General features: G+C 35.2%; 1 protein-coding gene across 1 annotated transcript; it reads right to left on the minus strand.

Annotated features, from left to right (window-relative positions):
- Positions 1-2,148: 2,148 nt before the first annotated feature.
- LOC127445120 (glutathione S-transferase LANCL1) lies at positions 2,149-17,942 on the minus strand. The gene is made up of 11 exons (XM_051704925.1): positions 17,871-17,942; positions 15,520-15,620; positions 15,290-15,407; positions 12,500-12,707; positions 11,030-11,177; positions 9,167-9,313; positions 7,036-7,218; positions 5,922-6,098; positions 4,924-4,996; positions 3,889-3,967; positions 2,149-3,805 (listed from the first exon to the last, which is right to left on the minus strand). Exons 2-10 carry the CDS (start codon positions 15,604-15,606, stop codon positions 3,891-3,893), a joined length of 1,218 nt encoding a protein of 405 aa, XP_051560885.1. The 5' UTR covers positions 15,607-15,620; positions 17,871-17,942; the 3' UTR covers positions 2,149-3,805; positions 3,889-3,890.
- Between the last annotated feature and the right edge of the window lie 3,167 nt (positions 17,943-21,109).

A 21,109-nucleotide genomic window follows, 5' to 3' on the forward strand; every position in this document is an offset into this window, starting at 1 on the left:
TGTGAGCTCCAGTTTCTAGGTGAAATGTCCACAGAGTGGCGCCAATAGCGAGTTGCATTTTTAGTTGCAAATAATGTAATACATGAATACATATTTTCAATATATATTACATATTTTATTAACTCTAATCCCCCCTAATCCAACCCCCAACCCTAAACCTAACCATCAGTGTAGTAAAAATTAGATTTTAGAGTGAAAATGCAACTTCAGAATCACGTTCACTGTTGTTTGTGATCGCAATTACATCCTGGTTCCCATGGGACCAGAACCCATGTCTCTGAGGCCCAGTCTCTGCTCATGCAACTTGCTATCAGTAGCATCAGAGAAAAGCAAACACATTTGAGTTGATGCAAAAATGTCTGATCAGGTATGCCGCTTTCAGTAACTCGGCAGAATAGGGAAGATTTCAGTGTATACGAACCTTCGGAAGCAACGTGACTGTATTTTATTTTTTTTACAGAAGCTGAAATAAAATACTGTATGATGAGAAAAAAATTTGAGCAGTCTTTTCAATTTGCTCAATCTATACATATAAAAACAAGCGATTACATTTTTAATATTATGTTCTCCAAGCTGTTTCTGTACTCTTTTAAGCTAAGGAATATGCACCATATCATGATATAACAATGTTCATTGTAGTTCCCTGCTGTGTGAATGGTGTTTTTTTTTTTTTTTTTCCAGGCTGTCCTTCAGTTGATTACATATGTTACTACAGAGCAACAGTACAGCAATTGCAAAGACATTCCATTGTTTCCCCGAGACATTCACTCTTCCTTTTGAATGCTGTAGAAGTCATGTAGCCAAAGCTGCTCCCCTGGGCAGATGAGCTCTAAATTTAGGTGTTCCTTTTGGGGGTCTCGAGTTTCTCTGAAGTTTCTGTGAGAGGGATAGTAGCACCTCAAAGGTCATTGACATATCTTAGCCATGTCCAACCAGCTAGCAATGTCTAGAGCGTAAAGATGCTTAGCAGCTGCTCAAGTTACTTGCTTCTGTTCTGATATAGGTTCAGTTTGGTAAATGTTTGGAACTGCTGGTGCAGTTACATGCCACAAAGCAAGACTGACATCAGATCAGCTGAAAGGGACACTAAGGAGTACAATGTTTAAAAAAGCTATCCTATGGGCCAAGCATTGTCCATCAGCCCTTGAGAAAGTGAGCCTTATTTGGATTTGAAAGAGAGTTTCAAGTGAGAACAAAAGAATCCTCAACTCAGACTTTTCTAAGGCCCTTCTAATATATATTTTAGCAAATCACCATGACAAAATGACTATTTTTTTCATATGTAATAAACAGTAGGGTCTAAAATCTATGACCACTATTGAAAATGCTTCTATTTTGCATTCTTTTCAAACTTACATGTTTTTCTATTTTTTTTTTTTTTAAGGGGTTACACAGGAACACCAGTTTCACATCCTCTGACCTTGTGACTTGGATTAAAGTGAAAATATTGACAGTAATGTAACTTAGAAATATTCTGTTCTTTGATTGTGCTGAAGATTTTACACCAGTAATATAAAATGTAAATGTCAAATCAAACTACATGTATGCATGCAGTTTTCATACTCTAGCCAGGTCTCACAATACATGTATTTAACTTTATAAACTGAACTTGAGCCTTAGTATTTTTGACAAACAAAAAAACATTGTGTTTGACTAATTACCTTATTGAAAAGCCTCATTTGGCACATAATATTTATGACAGCATTATGCTGACTGATTACATTTCCTACTATAAACCTAACATATCAGTATCTTTATAAATTTGCACTGACATGCAGATGTTTCCAAAAACTCTATACCTGTGGATAATTGAAAAATTGAATGTTTTATCTTATGGTGTTGCCAAGGGATTGGCCACAACTTGCAACCCTTTCTTGTGTTTATATTTGGTTTGGATGAATGCACTAGCAAGGTGCAATCTATACAATATTATCCAGATACTGTAATAATCTAAATAGCCGGTAAAATTTACTGGTTTGGTATTAAAAGCAGGCATTAGTTCTCAAAGGCATGGCAGAATTCTATAGCTCCATCTAGTGGAGAAAAAAGTTACAGACACTTATAATTTGCAACCCCATTGTTAATGCTTACGCATGTACTTTTGGACAAGACAAAAGTGAATGTGAACAGATCACTGACAGCAAAACATATTTTTCCTATTTTTTTATTGGTGTGTAGATGAAAATGAACAAATTATGATTTTTTTTTTTTTTTGCAAATGAAAATGGAAACAAATTCTACCATCTAACATACAGTATGTTTGTTTTGCAGTAAGGTACAACAGGGCTAAAGGCTCCCTGGGGGTAAAAGGCTCCTTTAAGTTTTCTCCCAAAACACTGAAAAGCAACAACAACTTTCCTAAACACCAGTTTGTCATTATAAACTACAACATTTTCCTGTTTCATGAGATCATTGCGTGTAATGTCTAAAGTATGATTTTAAGGCAATTTGATCTAATATTTAATAATATTTTAAATGTTGTAAATGTATGTAGCTAATGCATAACCTGGAAATTATCACATTCATTTTGAAACAAAATACTTATTTGTCATTTTCAATTTTAAGGTGATTATATATATACAAATTAAATAGATATCCAAGAAGTGAAAGGATAGTATTTGGGGTAAAAAGCCCTCCCGTAGCAGGGGCTAAAGCCCCTATTAAACACATTGTTTTTCTTAAGTGGGGCGAATAGATTTGTTATGAACATTGTTCAAAGTGGGCTCACACTGACTGATCCAATCACAATGGAGATTCATTAGTTCATAGAATACTTGAGATGAACTGTCAAATGTGTTTGAAATTAACAAGAAAATATGCACCCTTTTCTGAGGTGGTTATTTTGAATAAGTATAATCTTAATAATAATAAAAAAAAACATTTTGCTTTCTTAAAATTATTAGCACAATTTGACAAATTGTACAATACATCAATATACCCCCCTTGGAGGCCTTTTATTCCAAGTGAGGGAGCCTTTTACCCCAGGTGTGAGGTAAAAGGCTCCCACACCACCTTTAAAAAAAAAAAAAAAAAAAAAAAACTATTCATAACCTTCTGTAATTTCTTTTCACGTAACTTATGCTGCTTCATCAATATTGAATAAAAATAAATGTATTTCTTGAACCTTGATACACTTTGTGACCAGAAAAAAAAAAAAGAAATTTTCCTTAAGGTGTGCCTTTAGCGCCGTTATATGCTACATACTCTGATATCACTACCAGTATTATCAAGAGATTAAAAAGGAAAAACCATGTTTTGTATATATATGTTTTGTACTAATGCATATACCAAGGACATAAATCTTACTGAAAGCATTTGAACACTGCCAAAAGTGTCTTTTGTAAGTGTAACGCTAAAGCAGTTGACTCTGTGTATGTAAGCATTTTTACTTAAATTTACAGGGATGGAAAACTGAACACTGCTGTGTTGCAATCATGTATTTGTTAGAATGTATTCTGACATCAAATTAATGAGTCAGTGAAAACTGCCCTAGTAACATTTAGAAATATTTCACAAAGAAAATCAGTGTAATCTGGTAAGCATATGACTTTATTGTCATATGCATTTATCCTTTATAGTCTTGAAAATACAGTCCCATTCACCTTTAACTAGATTAGAGTAAACAGCATCTCTCTGGTGTCATGTTTCCCACATGTAAAGCAACTCTCATACGACTTTGAGAGAATTTGGCAGACTTGAGATATGCAGACATACATGCAGAGTGACAGTACTATCCCACTGTCAGAGGATGCGTTGTTACAGCTCTACGAAGCTCAAGCGAAGAACCTCAGCCGTCTGGAACAGTCTGGAATGATGCATTTAAAAGTAATAGTTTATTTGGACAATTAATGTATTAATTTCCAAATATTCATAAAGAGGCATAGTTACCTTTACACTTCAAATGCAGGGAACTTCGCTCTAGCTGGTTGCAGCAAATCAGCCAGGAAATAAATAGTGCCTGCCATGCCTTCATTAGAAAATATGATAAACCAGGGGGTAATAAATTAGTACTGCAACTTGTAATTCAAACCACAATTAATTTCCCCCATGCAATAAATATAACTTTTGTGGTGTGTTGTTGGGCTAGGTAATATATATTGAATAATTACAAAATATTTGCGCTGATTTTGTTGACAATGTAAAATTATTATTATTTTTTTAAGTTTTCTAAAGACCATGTCATCAGATTGATTTCACAATCAATCTTTTTTGCAACTTGCAATTATGAGAGCTTTTAGACCCGTGTAAGAAATTTACTTTTATATTATGGGGCAATATTTGCCCCTGGATATAATTTTCAGAGCCATTTTTTTTCTTACCATTTAAAACAAATTCTCTTCTCATCCATTTATGTAAAATACTTCAATTTTATAATTCAAAACTATAAATTCTGAAGAATGAGAATTTATTACATCTTACCCTAAAAATGTGATTAACAAACTCATCTTTAATGCGAAAACACGTTAAGAATTATCTCAGATGCTTCAAAAAAAAAAAAAAAAAAAAAAAGATACAGAATAATACTTCCCTGATTTGTTTTTTTTTGCCCCATATTTTGAATTACTGGGGCATTTTGTGACTTATTCGAAGAAGTGGTTAGAAAATTAAATCTATGACTCATTTGCCAAATTTGTATATCAACAAAAGGCAAAAAAACAAAACAAACAAAACAAACTGTATATATATATATATATATATATATATATATATATATATATATATATATATATATATATATATATATATATATTATTTTTTTTTTTTTTTGTATGTTTTAGGCCATACAAATTTAATTTGACTTTGGTTTAGATTTTTACAAACAAATAAAAAACAATTCCTACCTCTTTCTTTCTTCTTTCTAAAAAAAAAAAAAGACCTATCTGGACTATATACAAAAATATCAATGTAAAACTCTTACTCTACCTTCAAACAGAGAGAACGGAGTATCTGGAGTCCGGCAGCCATGTTTTCCATAATTCATGCACCAGTCTGCAAACTACAGATGAGAAGACATCAAATCCCATCATGCCTTGGTACACATAGCAGAAAATGACAACATCTAGCCTGACAGCAGAATTATTTATAGCAGCTTTCATCAGTTCCACGAAATATGCATAAATGAACCCGACGACAAAGTGTCATTTCATTGAAGTGCTTTGAGAAATACTGGACAGACTTCATGTAAGATTAAAAGCGTTGCTTCATAAAACTTTACATAGAGCCAGGAACTTTGTGTCACAGAAATACATTTCAAAATACAAATTACTTATTAATAGTAAACCACATCTGACAACACCCTATCATAGTGACAGCCATGAAGCAATCATTAGTGTAAGCTCAAATGTGGCTAATGCTTCTGAAGCGATCCAATTGGTTTTGGGTGAAAACAGACCAAAATGTAACTCCTTTTTCACTGTACATCTTGCCATTGCAGTCTCTAGGCACCAAAAGCGATTGTGTTGCTTTAGAAGACATTAATTTAACAGCTGGTTTCATATGGATGACGTTTATGCTGACTGTCTGTGATTTTTGGAGCTTCAAAAGAGAAATCTCCATTCACTTGCATTTTAAGGACCTACTGAGCTAAGATATTTTTCTATTTTTCTTCAAATGTTTTCTGGTGAAGAAAGAAAGTCATACACACCTGGGATATCATGAGGGTGAGTAAATAATGAGAGAATTTTCATTTTTGGGTGAACTATCACTTTAAGAGTTTGTAATCAGTTCCAGTTTAGTTGGTACTCTCTTATCTAGTCCAAGTCTTTTTGGATTGGAGCTTTAAGTGGTGAAAGTTTGAGTATATTTATCAAACTTTTCTTACAAAAGCTTAAGGAAAAGCTCAAGGGAAAAATTATTTTTCATTATATGACCCCTTTAAGGTAACAAAAGTATAATCTAAGTTTCAGATGAGCCAGACTCACCACACAGGCTCTGTAGAGGTGTTTGGGATCTTGCGTGATTTTGTAAAGGGCCAGGAAACCATACCCGTTTCCAGCAGCTCCATGGCAAAGCCCATAGCCCTTTTTCAGAAGACCCCTCTGCCAGATCACTTCCCCACACTGCAGCGCATCCTCCAAATACTGCTTTACACCAAACACCTGGAGAGGAAAACAGCTGATGCAGTCCTTCTATGCTAGTCCCAAACAATCTTACTGTAATTTACTTCCATACATACATCTTACAGTAGTCACAAAATGCAACCACCCAAAAATTATTCAGAAGTAGCTATTTGAATATGAACTACAGTATATTATGTAACCTAATAACTTCACTTTGTAAGCCTTCTACATGTGCATTGTATATTGAGGTTAATGTGTATACAATGTATACAGTATGTGCTGACTGAGAGTTTATTAATTTTGCGTGTACACTACATTGTCTATGCCGTTGTTTTCTTGTGCCTTTTTCATGTCTTATAACTTTATGGGACCCACTTTATATTAGGTGTCTTCAACTACTATGCACTTAAGCATTTGATACAATGGACTTATTATGTACATACTTGTTATTGCATTATACTTGCATTTGAATTACCTGCATTTATTTACATCTGTAGTATTACACTGTTCCCCTTACCCTTAAACCTAACACTACCCCAACCCTTACCCTAAACCTACCTGTACCTCAACCGCAGTAGCAGCAAATGTGAATCTTGTGACAATTTTGCAGAACAACATGTAGTTACACAATAAGTACATTGTATTGTATGGATTTTTAATGTTAGTACATATTAAAGACACCTAATATAAAGTGGGGCCCTTTTTTGTGTTAATATAGATTGTGTAAGCTAATGTGAACAATATTCTAAAGGTGTTATAAAAACAGTCTGCTGTTGTGTGTCACTGCAATACTGAGAGCTAAAGACCAATGTTTGTCCTGGCCTTGAATACATAAATATACAATTAATTCATTCTTCAGTTTGAAGTGTAAATCCATTTCTAATTCAGTACTTTTTTGTGTGTGTGTGAAAAGATTGATACGTAAAACTGCACAGGTGACTGAAATGTTTAAAACCACTGGCATGGAGATTTATACCTTGAAAGCCTGTATCAACATGTAGATAATTCCTGGAGAGCCGTGACACCAGTGCACCAGAAGATCTCGAGAATCCCCCACATATGGAGGGTAATTCCCTGATGGAAACTTCAGCTGGCACATGTACTTCACGCTGGGTTTGACCAGAGTAGAAATCCTGTCCTCTCCAGCAACAAAACCAGGCTAAAGTGAGACAGACAGAATAACCAATAGATTTTTTCAATGACTTTGAACCAACTGGAAAATTATAAAAAATAAACTAAAAAAAATGTAAAAATTGACTTTTTTTTTTTTTTTTTTGGCTTTAGCCTTTTCTTTTTCTGCTATTTTTAAAAGATATAGCTGGATTGACTGAACTGTCAGGAATTGTATAAATGCCGAAATAAATAAATACATGAAATTTAGACCGATTTGTTAAAAAAACAATATATTTTGATACATTTGTGAACCATTTCAGCCAATTACCTAAAAAAACCTCCTCAACAGAATGTTTAGGTGATTAAATATTTTAGAGAAGAGAGTAACAAGAGTTTTTTATTTTTTATTTATTTCCATGACATATCCAGGTCTGGAAAAGTCCCCTGTAGGGCTGTCAGTATCTATTATTTTGGTAATCGAGTAATCTAACAAATATTCTAACGATTAATTTAGTAATCAGAAAAATGACATCATAACTCAGATGCATAAAGTTGTCGAGGTGAAGTCATGTTTGGCTAAAATGCATTCATTAGCCTAAATTTTGATGCACTCTACGATTGAATAACAACAACAAAACAATTGTGCAAACAATATCTAGAGCCAACAGACACCCAAAGCAGATCTATAATATTTTTTTTTTATATAATTCAAGCTGACAGAGACTGGCTACTTCAGCAGTGCCCACCTTTTTTTTTTCTTTTCAAATGCAAGATGTACTTTTTCTTTAACTCGTTCAACACGATCTCGACATTTCAGTTTACAACTCAAATATGAGATGGCCATGGAAATAAAATATTTAATCTCCTCAGAAACAATGTCTGCTTACCAATCTTGTTTATTGAGAATGAGTTCCATTCATGGTTAAACATTTTATGGAGATTAAAAAGCCTTTTTATTTGTTTGTTTTGTTTTTTTTAACTATTATTTACTGTACATGTAACACGAAATACAATATTAACAGTAATCACGTCATTGAGAGATGCATGTTTCCACTAATTTCTCCTACAGGTAAGCCAAAGGTTTATGTCGTGTCTGTGGAGTGCAAGACACGCAGCTGTGTGGCTTTAACGGCTCATGTTGAGCTTTGACTGACAGCATACAGAGCTGCGGCTTTAAACACTAAATAACGTTCTCTGGCTTCCCACTTTGACTTTTATCTGTGATAATGGCCATAAACTATAAAATATTTAGCGGAAGTGGGGCACTGCAAACTATTACAAACTTAATCATCATAAAATCTAATTTACATGAGAAGGAAGATCGCATTTACATTTAAATGGTAATTAATGTACACAGAACGGAACACAAATTATAATCTGCAGAAAATAACCTTATTAGATCGTATGGATTCAGTCAGATTTACTGAGCAGAAAGTTTTTGTGCATCCGTCAATTCGTGTGTAACTTTTTGCAGGTCCGACGGACGTTTTTGTCATTACATTATTTTATATTGCTTCATAAAAGCCTATATTGCAAACGATTGTGTAGATAAATAGGTTTAGAGTGCATTTCAATGTGTTTTTGCTGAGTTCAGCATGTCCCACGCGGAAACAAAGAACGAAGAAAGAAAGTCATACACATCTGGGATGGCATGAGGGTGAGTAAATGATGACATTTTTATTTTTGGGTGAACTATTCTTTTTAAAAAAATTCTTAATTAAACTGACATATTTGACAAAAACAGATGAGCCTTGTTTTAAATAGTTTAAATAGATTAAATAGTAATGTTTTAAAAACATATGCCTTCATAAAGGTAAAAAATTCCTTTGAAAATGAAATCCAGGTGCAAACATTGCCCATTCATGTACTGTAAACTTTAATTTCTGACACTGTCTCATACACTTATTGGAATTCCAAGGAGAAAAAAAAAAACTTTCTGAATGGCAGTCATAGAGAGACAGAAACTTTTCATAAAGTACAGTGAGTGTGTTCACCTGCATGAGGTAGTAGTAGATCCCAGACAGTCCATGGGCGGCACCGACATACTCCTCCTGATACCACTCATACATAAGGGGGGTTTGTTCCTGAATCCTGTTTTTCTGAGACAGACTCTGTCCAGACACCAGCACAGCATCACAGATCTGAAATAAACACGCAGATTTGTTAAAGGGTTGAAAATTATGATGTAAAGTGAAAAAGGAGTTACATTTTGGTCTGTTCTCACCCAAAACCAATTGGATCGCTTCAGAGGACATGTATTAATCCACCGGAGTCGTGAGGATTACGTTTATGCTGCCGTTATGTGCTTTTTGGAGCTTCATAGTTTTGGTCACCAATCACTTGCATTGAATGGACCTACAGAGCTGAGATATTCTTCTAAAAATCTTTGTTTGTGTTCAGCAGAAGAAAGAAAGTCACACACATCTAGGATGGCATGAGGGTAAGTAAATGACGAGAGCATTTTCAGTTTGGGTGTACTATCCCTTTAAAGGATTAGTCCACCCAAAAATGAAAATTCTCTCATGATTTACTTACCTTTAAGCCATCCCAGATGTGTATGACTTTCCTTCTTCAGCAGAACCAAAATGAAGATTTTAATAAGCCCATTTCAGCTCTGTTTGTCCATACAATGCAAGTAAATGTGTGCCATCAGGCTGCTGGGTGTTTGACAGTCCAAAAGGCATATTTTGGTAGCATAAAAGTAATTTGCATGACTCCAGTCATCAATTAATATCTTCTGAAGCAAATTGATAGGTTTGTGTAAGAAACAAATTGATAATTAAATCGTTTTTAACTTGAAATCGTTGCTTCCGGCCAGTGCTGGATTGCTGTTTGAAATGACCTAACTATCCCACGAAGTTCATTCATCTGTTGTAAACAAAGCGCGGGTTTCCGACTTCTTGCGTAAACATGCCATTGCTCTGACGTCACGCAACGGTAACGTGATGCGTCGACTGCAGGCAGGAAGCGATTTTTAAAAGTTAATAAAGTTTTAATTATCGATTTAATTTTTAAGAAAACATAGCGATTCGGTTCAGAAGACATTAATTGATCGACTGGAGTTGTGTGGATTACTTTCATGCTGCCTAAATATGCCTTCTGGACCGTCAAACAGCCAGCAGCCTGATGGCACACGTTTACTTGCATTGTATGGACAAACAGAGCTGAAATGGGCTTCTTTTCTATTTATAAAAATCTTCAGTTCGGTTCTGCTGAAGAAGGAAAATCATACACATCTTGGATGGCTTAAAGGTAAGTAAATCATGAGAAAATTTTCATTTTAGGGTGAACTAACCCTTTAAGTCAAATGAAAAATCCAATGAATAAAAGACAACATGAATTGGCTTTTGCAAGTGTGCAATACTTTCTCCTATCCCAAATTAAAATGCAGCCAGAGAGAACTATAAGTAAGCCATTCGTATTCGAAGAAGCTTGCTGATTGGATGACATTTGGCCATTTAGACATTGAAAAAGATATTATGTTTTGATCAAAAACTATGAAAACCAAAAATGTAAATAATAACTCTAATTGCACTTATTATTTTATAATAAAACAAACAAACAAAAAACCTTTCCTTGTTTATCTTGGTCTTCTGCACTAGCTTCTATACTACTCCAGCTACTCTGAGAACTTGGCAGCGTGATATAGCAGATTTTGTTGACTTTTGTATGACAAATTGCTTGCTATGTTCCTCATTTTTAAGTTAAGTAAATGTAAACTGGGTCGGTTTTGATTTCATGTTGTCTTTTAAGTTCAATCCATACATAAGTCCAATTTGTATTACCCTGAATCCTTAGTTCAATAATTAAGTTATGCTCTTTTGTTCAAGTTTGATGCCAAATCAATGGTGACTGACCTGTTGAATGTATTGAATGGGGATAACCTCCTGCTGAAATTGCCGATTGATGAAGATGAGCGAATAAAGATACCCCACTCTGCCATACAGCAGCTCATCAGGAAGTCTGCCACTCCCCTGCACTACACACTGGTGGAACTGCAGCAGCCTGGAAACATGAGCAAATAGGTGATAATAAGATAAGATAATCCCTGTCAGTACTGAGAAAGAGAAACAGGATGGAGAAAGAAATGCTGCCACTTAGACCAAGAAATCTTTCACAATTCACCCTCATCTTGGAATCTTAGTACGAGATTTTTAATGAATGGCAATTCTTTGGCAAATCCATTAAAATACTGACAATCCAACAATACTATACAATATTTTGACAGTTATCCCTTCAATATATCTCTTTTAGACAAAAGTGAATGATATTCAACTCATTCATTTGGTTTTAAATGGTCAATATTCACAATGTTGATCAAGCTTGCATGGGTCATGGACAAATTAGTATAACCGAGATGATTAAAAAGGAGAAATATGCTTCTTAGAAATTGTATTTTTGTGTTCATGTTGCTTTCATATAATTTTGCAAAATGTTCAAATGAGGTGTAACAAGGCAATAAAAGATTTTTCCTACACCTTGAATATATGTGTACACATATTGATCATTACTTTCAAACACTATTTAATTTAAGGTAAAAAGTATTTTGAACAATATCATGAATGTTTCAGAAAAAGGTCAAAATATCTGATATTATTAGTAGAAATACTCATAAGACACTATGCCAAACTACTCTTTCCAAGAATTTCAGCCTTTGGAATGGAACTCTTTTTGTTGTTACAATCTCAGGACAGTTAAATCACCTAGATATTTCTGACTAGGGATGGGCATTTCGAGTAATTTTGTAGTTGAGTACTCCAACACATAAGGACATGAGTAATCGATTACTTGAAACTTTGAATTTAAGTTTAAACTTCAACCTTTGAAGTTTTTCTTATTTAAAAATAAGCACTATACATAAACAACAACATCTAGATAAAAAAAAAAAAAAGCACTCTTACATAAAAACATGCATTCCAAGATGAGATCACTTTAAATAATGACAGAATTTTCATTTTGGGTGAACTATTCCTTTAACAACGTCATGCATCAACAGCGCCAAACAATACATTGAACTGTAACGGCAAGATTTGGGTGAGAGAAGCTGTTTCAGTACTGCCCACAGCAGGCAAAGGCACATAGAAAAATCTAAGGACAATATTCAAGTAGTGTTTTTACTAGTCGAATATTTAAAGCTGAATGAGTACTCGATTAATCGATAACTCGTGAACATCCCTACTTTAAACCCAGCAAAAATATTCAAATGAGTTTTAATTCAAAAATAGAAAGCATTTTTATCATAGAAGAGGTGTATTCAAGTCATTGTCTATATGAATTGCATTTTAAATGTATTTTTGAATGTACATGGAGGTAGAACAACACCAGACCTGTTCACACACTCCTCAGCCTCATGAGGTTTCTGGAGGCGATGATATACCACTGCAGCTATAGCCAGCGGCCCAGCATCTCCACAAAGGAAGGTCACCCAGCGCTGGGTTAAACTCCTCAGACTGAGACTGACATAATCCAGAGCCCTCTGCAGGTAAGAGGGATCTCCAAACACACTGTGGAGATGCAGATATAGAAGGGCAATTCCTGCAATTGGATGAGAACGGGATAAGGGGGATATAGATATTACAAGACAATATAAATAATAATATAAATGATCTGATCTATTATAAGATCATATTTTTTATCATTCAAAGCATATACTCTTTCTAGGCCAGGTTACAAAAGTACAGTGTTTCCCCGGCCTATATGCATTCAGGAGTGGCACAGAATATTAGTGGTTCATTAATATTCTTGACGTAATGTAACGCTTGCTAGGTCTGTTCGGAGCAGTGTTGGGTGTAATGCATTACTAAGTAAATAATTACTGTAATTAAATTACTTTTTCATTGATAAAAGTAAAGGGATTACTCTTAATTTTTCAGTAATTTAATTACAGTTACTTCTGATGTAATTGTGTTAAATACTGTATATACTATAGAACAATTCTATATAAAACAATAGTGAATTTAAAATCAAAATTTAACGTCTAATGTTAAAATGTATGTTTTCAAATTTAATGCAACCCCCTTAAATTCTTTGGCCAGTTCATGAATAATTTATTTGATTTTATATTATTTATTTGAAAGAATTAAAAGAACAATTTCATGTCTATCCTTGTATTTTTCATCTGGTTGAGGTTGATAAGGGTTTTAGAAAGTAATTAGTAATAAGTAATGCAATTACTTTTGACAGAGTAATTAGTACAGTAATCTGTTCACTGTATATACTGTAGAAGATGTAATTAGTAGTTAGTAATTAATTACTTTTTTAGAGTAACTTACCCAACTGGTTCGGAGAGGGTCACGGACAGCAGGGAAAGAACAATGCCATGGTTCTCCCTCCATTGAAAAATGTTCTAAGCAAATTTAATGATAATCTTGAGTTCTGCACTTTACACACGCTAAATATGCTTCTCATCTGCAACGTAGTATTTTCACTGAGTGATTAAAGTCTGGTTTTTGCGCAAGTTTGGCATGAGCCATCTCTGGAGCGCACACATCCGGCACATGGACCTCCCTCAATAATGCGGCGCAGACCACAAAACTAATGTGACCCATTTGAATTCTAGTGAGAATTTTCTAGTTTAAAGCGCTATGGAGGAATTCTATGCTAAAAGCAATGAGGAGGAGGAAAAGTCTGTGCTATGCGCCAAAATGTTTTTTTTTAATTACACCTCATCCTCAACTGTGATAACATTAACTGTGATATTTTGACAAAAATTGTATAGTTTTATATTATATGGCATCGCACTGTAAATTTAAGGGCAAGTACATAAAAGGACATTAACGTCTGGACTTTAGAGACTTATGGGCAAATTATGGACAAAGTTTCCCTCCTGTGTAATACAGGTTCTGTTCGAACTATTTTTTTTTTTTTTTTGTAATGTTTTTTTTTGGGATTTTTCCCCTTTTTCTCCCAATTTGGAATGCCCAATTCCCAATGTGCTCTAAGTCCTCGTGGTCGCATAGTGATTCGCCTCAGTCCGGGTGGCGGAGGACGAATCCCAGTTGCCTCCGCGTCTGAGACAGTCAACCCGCGCATCTTATCACGTGGCTTGTTGAGCGCGTTGCCACGCCATCCACCGCGGCAACCACGCTCAATTCACCATGCGCCCCACCGAGAACAAACCACATTACAGCGACCACGAGGAGATTACCCCATGTGACTCTACCCTCCCTAGCAACCGGGCCAATTTGGTTGCTTAGGAGACCTGGCTGGAGTCACTCAGCACGCCCTGGGATTCGAACTAGCGAACTCCAGGGGTGGTAGCCAGCGTATTTTTCCACTGAGCTACCCAGGCCCCCTTATTCGAACTATTTTTTGATATTAGGAAATAAACAGGATAATAAATATAATATGCTCATATACTTTTAAAAAGGGGAAGAGAAAACTTCCTGTATCTTTTGTTGTTGACATCAAAAATAATGGCCATTGATACATGCCCTTATACTTGAAAACCAAGAACAAAACTATGCAAGATCAAAGAAAATTCGACAGGTTACGTTTTTTTCACTGTGTTAGGTCGTAACTTGATGTCCAATGTAAAATCCCAGTCCTGAAGCAAAACCAGTTGAGATCCACTGCTGTAGTGATTCAGTAGTGTTGATGGTTGGTATATGTGTTTGTTGTGTTAAATAGGTTTATATTATCTATTTTGCATGTATGTTTAATAAAAATAGTGCAAGTAATTTTCTGAGGCATTTCATTATTTGACAGGTATTACTACAGCTATCTGGGCTTCCAGAGCCCTTCAAGTGTCAAAAGCTCCCAGTAAATAAACACACATAAGGCAAGTTAAGTTCATTTTAAGCTATTCCTTCACAGACACGTAAATACTGGTCCGGCGTTGCGGGCTCGTGGCACATTATCATTGCGCACATTAGCACGACTGCTGAAAAAAATCCTCGGGCAAACACTGAAGTACTAAAAAATTATTCATCAAACCTTAAAACTCTCAAAAACTATCAATAGCTATCGGCTATCATGTTGGTTATCTGCCATAATTTCTCTGTTGATGCATCCCTGATTTAAACAAATGCATATAGTCTGATATCAGAGCTTGTTTGTTTTGACAATTAGAAAAGCATTAATAATGATGTTTCATAAACATATGAGTTCAATCACACCTGCCCAGCCAGTGTAGCATGTACAGTCCCTGGGATCGGCATTCTTCAGTCCATTCTCCATGATGGCCAGCAGCTCACCGATCTTTCTGCTTACATGACTGGCAAATTGATGGGTCATCTGCATAGAGTAGAGAATGAGATTCAAAAATATGAGAACACAGATGTAAAAGAGTGTAAGCAAATGCATTTTGGTATATTGTTAAGTGGGGGTGGCAGACACTACTACTCACATTGCCCTGCATGTCAAACATGTCTTGTGTACATCCAGGCCCTGTATAATCGGCATAGGGATTCTTTAAGGCTCGTTGTTCAGACATTTTTCAGAAGTGATCTAAAAATAAAACACAGAAAAGGAGGTTAATATAACAAAATTGAGGACAGATGGCTGACGATGCACTACATATCGGCTGTGTCACAAAACTTAAGATGCCTACTTTAATGGGCATAATAGGTGTGTTCAGACACTTTAAGGCATTAAAGGTGCATTCAAAAGTTTAAATCGAACATTTTTGGCATCATAGGCGCATTCAAACTTATTAATTGAACATTTCTGTGCATGAAAGACACGTTCGAATGAACAATTCACGGCATCATTGATGCATTTGAATCAAACATTTTTGGGTATCGTAGGTGCATTCGAATGAACATGTAGGTCTTCACAGGCATGTTTGAAAGTGTAAATCGATTTTTTTTTTGGCATCATATGCACATTCGCCCATATGAACATTATTGGCAATCATAGACAGGTGCATTCAAATCAACCAATTCATGACATCATATATAGACATGTTTGTACCAAATTAAGGGCATCATAGACGGGTTCGAGTCAAACATTTTTGTGTATCATAGGGAAGAACGTGGCCACGGGTGGGCTGGACCCAGGCCCTCCCATAATATTAGATATTATTCTCTGACTACAGATATTTATTTTTATAATGTAATAAAATAAAAAGTACATTCGGATTTTTGAAAGTCTTTTAGCAAAACTGAGAAAACAAAATAATTAAACATATGGCAATGTGACCTAATTGGCTGCATCGCTGTCAATCAAGTCCTCTAGAAATGACATAAGCACTGTAGTCGGCTGCCAGTAAGTGACAGTGTGAGCAAATATGTTACTCTCGTATGTGTGGGAAAATATGTGGGGAGTTTTTAATCGTTACGGTTTTAAAATTGCTCGCAGAACATATCCTGTGAAAGAAACACTGTTTTCATCTGGATATAGATTACAATTGTTCTTTTTGTAATTCTGAAAAAGAAACTATTGTCCATTTATTTTTTGATTGTCCCTCTTGAACTTCCTTTCTGACATGAGATGTTGCAATTTGAGTTTGAAAATGTAGTAAGTCCTCAATATCTCAAATGTTTTACTTAATTCAAATAAATATGACATTTAAAAATATTCTTGATCTGATTTTATTATTAGGAAAACATTATATTCATAATAGTGTAAGAGTAAGTGGAGTGATTTAAAACCCAATTTTACTCATTTCCAAACTGACCTTGACATTTATTTTGAGTCATCATAAAATTTCCAAAAAATAAAAGAGAGTCATAAAAACTGTCATTGTTAAATTAATTTAATATATGTTTGTGATGCCCTTTCTATTTCTTTAATTTTTATTTCTTTGTTTTAGTTTAGTTTGTATTTGGACTGTTTGTGTTAAAAGTCAGAATTGTTTTGTATATTTGAAATGTTTAATAACAAAAAAAAAAAAAAAAAAAAAAAAAATTTTTTTTTTTTTAAAAAGTGAGCGCGAGCACGGCAAACAGGCAAGGCAAACGATAGTTTATTTAAAAGACGAAATTGGTATTTGCCCGCCCATTTTTTGGGCCCACCCAAAATCATTTTCTGGCTACGCCACTTATCATAGGTGCATTCGAACGTTCAAATAAAACATTATAGGGAATAATATGCGTATTCAAACGTTTAAATCGAACATTGCTGGTATTATAGGCGCATTCGAAAATATGAATCGAACATTTTTAAGCATGGAAGGCGCGCATTCGTATAGAACAAAATATGCGTTTGAATCAAAATGATTTTAGGGTATCATACTGTAGCTGCGTGCGAATAAGCATTTTCGGTCATCATAAGGCACACTCAAAAGTTCGAATCGAACCATTTTGGGCATCATAGGTGCGTTCGAACGTTCTTCTTCTACATAGATATCTTATGCCTCAAAATTCTGTCTAGATAGACAGCTTACAAAGTTTTGAAACACAATCACAAAATCAAGGCCTTTAGCATGTACGCAGGAAGGCCTAGTCTCGTTGCATGTCAGTAAAGTGGAAATGATCAATGTCTACCCACTGCTTAATTATACATTATATATAATTACATTACTTCATTTGTGATCACTGCTTTGACATAAAAAAAACTGTAGTCCAGAAATATACGTTCCCCTTACAGCACTCTCATGTGCATGAGTAAAGCCCCTCATGTCAACTCATGCCCAACATTTATACTACAAAATACAAATTCATGAGTTATTAAGGTGCCGTTAAGTGTTCTCTATCGATGCATTCTTGCTGATAAGTTTAAAAGAATAAAAGTTTGTTTTATAAGAGCTGAACATACCGCTATGACTGCAGCACTGTTAAATCCTTCTTGTCTGCTCATGGGACGCGCTGCTTGTGAATGACGTCATACCGCCATCTAGTGTAGAGGAGGCGTACTAAACCGTTTAGTTTAAGATTACGTTTCAGAAATAAAACAAACATAGATTTATCATTGCAATAAGTTCTCAGGCCAAAGTCCTTTCTAAAATATGCTTTTAAAAAGTTTATATTAATTTATGTTCACAAACTCCTCAACATTTGGTTACTGTGCTCCTCATGAGAAGAAATTAAAAATGTCAAATGCTGTAAAATAAAAAAATAATAAATCAGACAACAGTATGACTTAAAGGCAACCTAAAATGAAAACGTGTTAACAAAATGTATATTATAATTTTCAAAGATGTAGGCCTACTTGATTTTTGTGCTACCCAACTGCCTAAAACAGAAATAATCAATTTTAGGCAGTTGAATAGGGAAAAAAACAAAACAAAAAAACAAGTACATCTTTGACAATAATAAAAGCATTTTCAACATTCAACCTTGCATCTAACACTTATTAGCAGAGATGCAAAGATAAAGTTCAGATGCTTAAGAGCAGCATGACATTTAACAACATGAATTAGTCTCTAATAGTTAATTCCGTAAAGAGATGATGTGGGGAATCTTTTCAATTAAATACTTCTTCATTATCTGATTAGTTAAGGCTTTCTTGAGTGTCCCAGCAGAACTAAAATAATCCATGAGAGACAGAGAGAGTGATAGTGATGGATATGGAGACACTGAAGAGCATGATTATGTTGCTGCCCTGGCGATGGAGCTCTGATATGACTTATTAAAAACAAATAAAAAAATAAAATAAAAAAAAATCAGGATAGTAATCAGTAACATTCTGGTACATATGCATATTTCATGGTAACAAATTGTGAAAGCAGGAAAAATACAGATCATGTATAGGCTTCAGATCAGTTCTTTACTGTTATTTGATAATAATGTATGTCTTTATATGCTTACACCAGAAACCTGTTGTTTTGATGGTTCTTTCTCCTAGCACAAATTAAACTAGCTAACACTATAAAGCCAATGAGACCAGAGGGCTCCAATACCTGTTAACCAATAAATTTCCATGGTATAGTCATTTTGTGATACTGGATTAAAATTTAAAAAAATCAGGGAATGGATTTATATATAAATTCAAATACACTATTTGGAGTTTTATAAACAAGGTTTGGGAGGAGCAAGGTAATTTAATCTGACCAATCACATCGCTAGAGAAAGTGTATATAAACAGCTGCTTACCTCTACATGGCGTCGAGTCTTCCGGCATTCGGCCCCGCTCATTGCCCGCGAATAGACCCATGCAGTGACTCGGATGCAACTTGGCTTCAAAGCATTCACCTTTACCAGAACAGCTCTTCCACCCAAACAATCTCGTTATTCAACAGAAGCTGCCAAAGCAGCTCATTTGTTTTTTTGCAGTATTGATCGCCACCACGTTAAGTGTTATATTTTTACTCCGTCTTTCTTTCTATGCTCCATTCACCGAAGCAGTTTATATCGTGAAGTTGCTTCCGCAAACTGGCTGCTTCGGCACTGTATACATGTCAAACAGCTCTCTAGGACTGCTCATATGTTCTCTTATATATAACAAGATGAAATAACGAATAAAGAGATGAAAAAACAAACAAACATTTGCACTGTACATAACAGATTTGTATTTACACTGTACATAACAGATTGTATTAGATTTGCACTACCCATGTGTATTTGTGTATATATGTGTGTGTCTGTACGTATGTGTATAATTATTTTTTATTTTTTATTATTATCTATGTCTTGCTGCTGTTTTTGTATTGTTTTTGTATGGTTGTACACTGGAAGCTCCTGTCACCAAGACAAATTCCTTGTATGTGTAAGCATACTTGGCAATAAAGCTCATTCTGATTCTGATTCTTAACTTTCCACCCGGAGCGGTCCATCGTGTAACCCTGTCTCCGTGAACGGGCGCTGCTCTGGCTCATGCCACTTAAGTTCTATCCCAGCTTCATTTGAAGGAGAGGGAAACAAAAGATTAACTATTTAATTCAATCATCATTCCAATGCTCCCCAGCGTTTCAATCTGGTTCTTCTGCACAGCTGATTCCTGTCAGCCTCATTACCTCGCCACGCAGATCGTTTAGGGCATGATCCATTCAGCGATTCTGTTCATCATCTTCTAACAAGAATATCACGATTGTTCTCCCTTCAAAGTGTCCTTCGGAGTGCAATTTATTCCATTCAGAACACAGGGGCAATCATGCAACAGCGAACACCTTCCAATTGACCGATAGTCTAATTACAACTTCTTTTCAAACCAACACAGACATTTTAACTCATGTTCACTGCCGCGCAGCACTCGCTCTGACGTTCCACAGTACACTGCAGTTATACACAGCCTCTGTCTGAGAAGACACGAGTCGAATTCGGCTCTGCCAGAGGCGGATCACGCGCCGTGTCCCAACTCATTCATAATCATTCCGCAAACTCGTCTCATCTCTCCGCATTCGAGCTCGCCTTGCCGTGCAGCCCCAATAACACGAAGCAAGCGCTGCTACAAACTTCCACCTATCTCTACACTATAACATGACTTTCCCCCCTCCTGTCAGGACAAATGCTTCACGCAGGTCAAATCAATCTATTATTATATTTTACAGACTGTCTTCTCTACTTTTGCTTGAATCATTGAATTACAAACTTTTATTTACAAGATTGACCATACAACTTAATTGCTGCATGATTTTAAAAGCGTTCAACAATCCCTCATAATTTTACGCTCCACCCAAGTTTAAAGTAACAGATTAAATCTACGCTGAACTATTCAGCTTGGCCACTTGCTTTATACTCTAATATTTCAGTTTTATGTAGAATTTATTACAAGCCATTAATATTAACAAGTCGTTTTATCCACCACACTGTCCGCAAACAGTGCTCTTATAGTATCTATTCAATCCAACTCTCAGGCACAAACTCCTACGATTTCATACGTCCTCGTCAAAACAAGACGAGTCACCCCATGCCAGTAATACAGAGCTATGAAATGACTCGCATTACATTGGAAAACAATCTACAAACTCCAAACCATATGTTTAAGTTAATAAACATCAGACTATGGTATTCATCTGGGCAGTTTCAGGTGCCTTCTAATTTCATGACAAACCAACTTTAAATGACACTGTTCATATGCACATGCATGCATGTTTCCTGACATTGTTTCTCTTATGT

The sequence above is a fragment of the Myxocyprinus asiaticus genome, chromosome 8 (assembly GCF_019703515.2).
Source record: "Myxocyprinus asiaticus isolate MX2 ecotype Aquarium Trade chromosome 8, UBuf_Myxa_2, whole genome shotgun sequence".
Taxonomy (NCBI): domain Eukaryota; kingdom Metazoa; phylum Chordata; class Actinopteri; order Cypriniformes; family Catostomidae; genus Myxocyprinus; species Myxocyprinus asiaticus.

Coding starts and splice junctions, on each gene's coding strand:
- LOC127445120 (XM_051704925.1), bottom strand. CDS start 15,606: ATGTCTGAACAACGAGCCTTAAAGAATCCCTATGCCGATTATACAGGG. Junction 11,178..12,499: donor GCTGAGGAGTGTGTGAACAG/GTCTGGTGTTGT, acceptor TCATGTTTCCAG/GCTGCTGCAGTTCCACCAGT. Junction 7,219..9,166: donor TCTACTACTACCTCATGCAG/GTGAACACACTC, acceptor GTCTCACTTTAG/CCTGGTTTTGTTGCTGGAGA.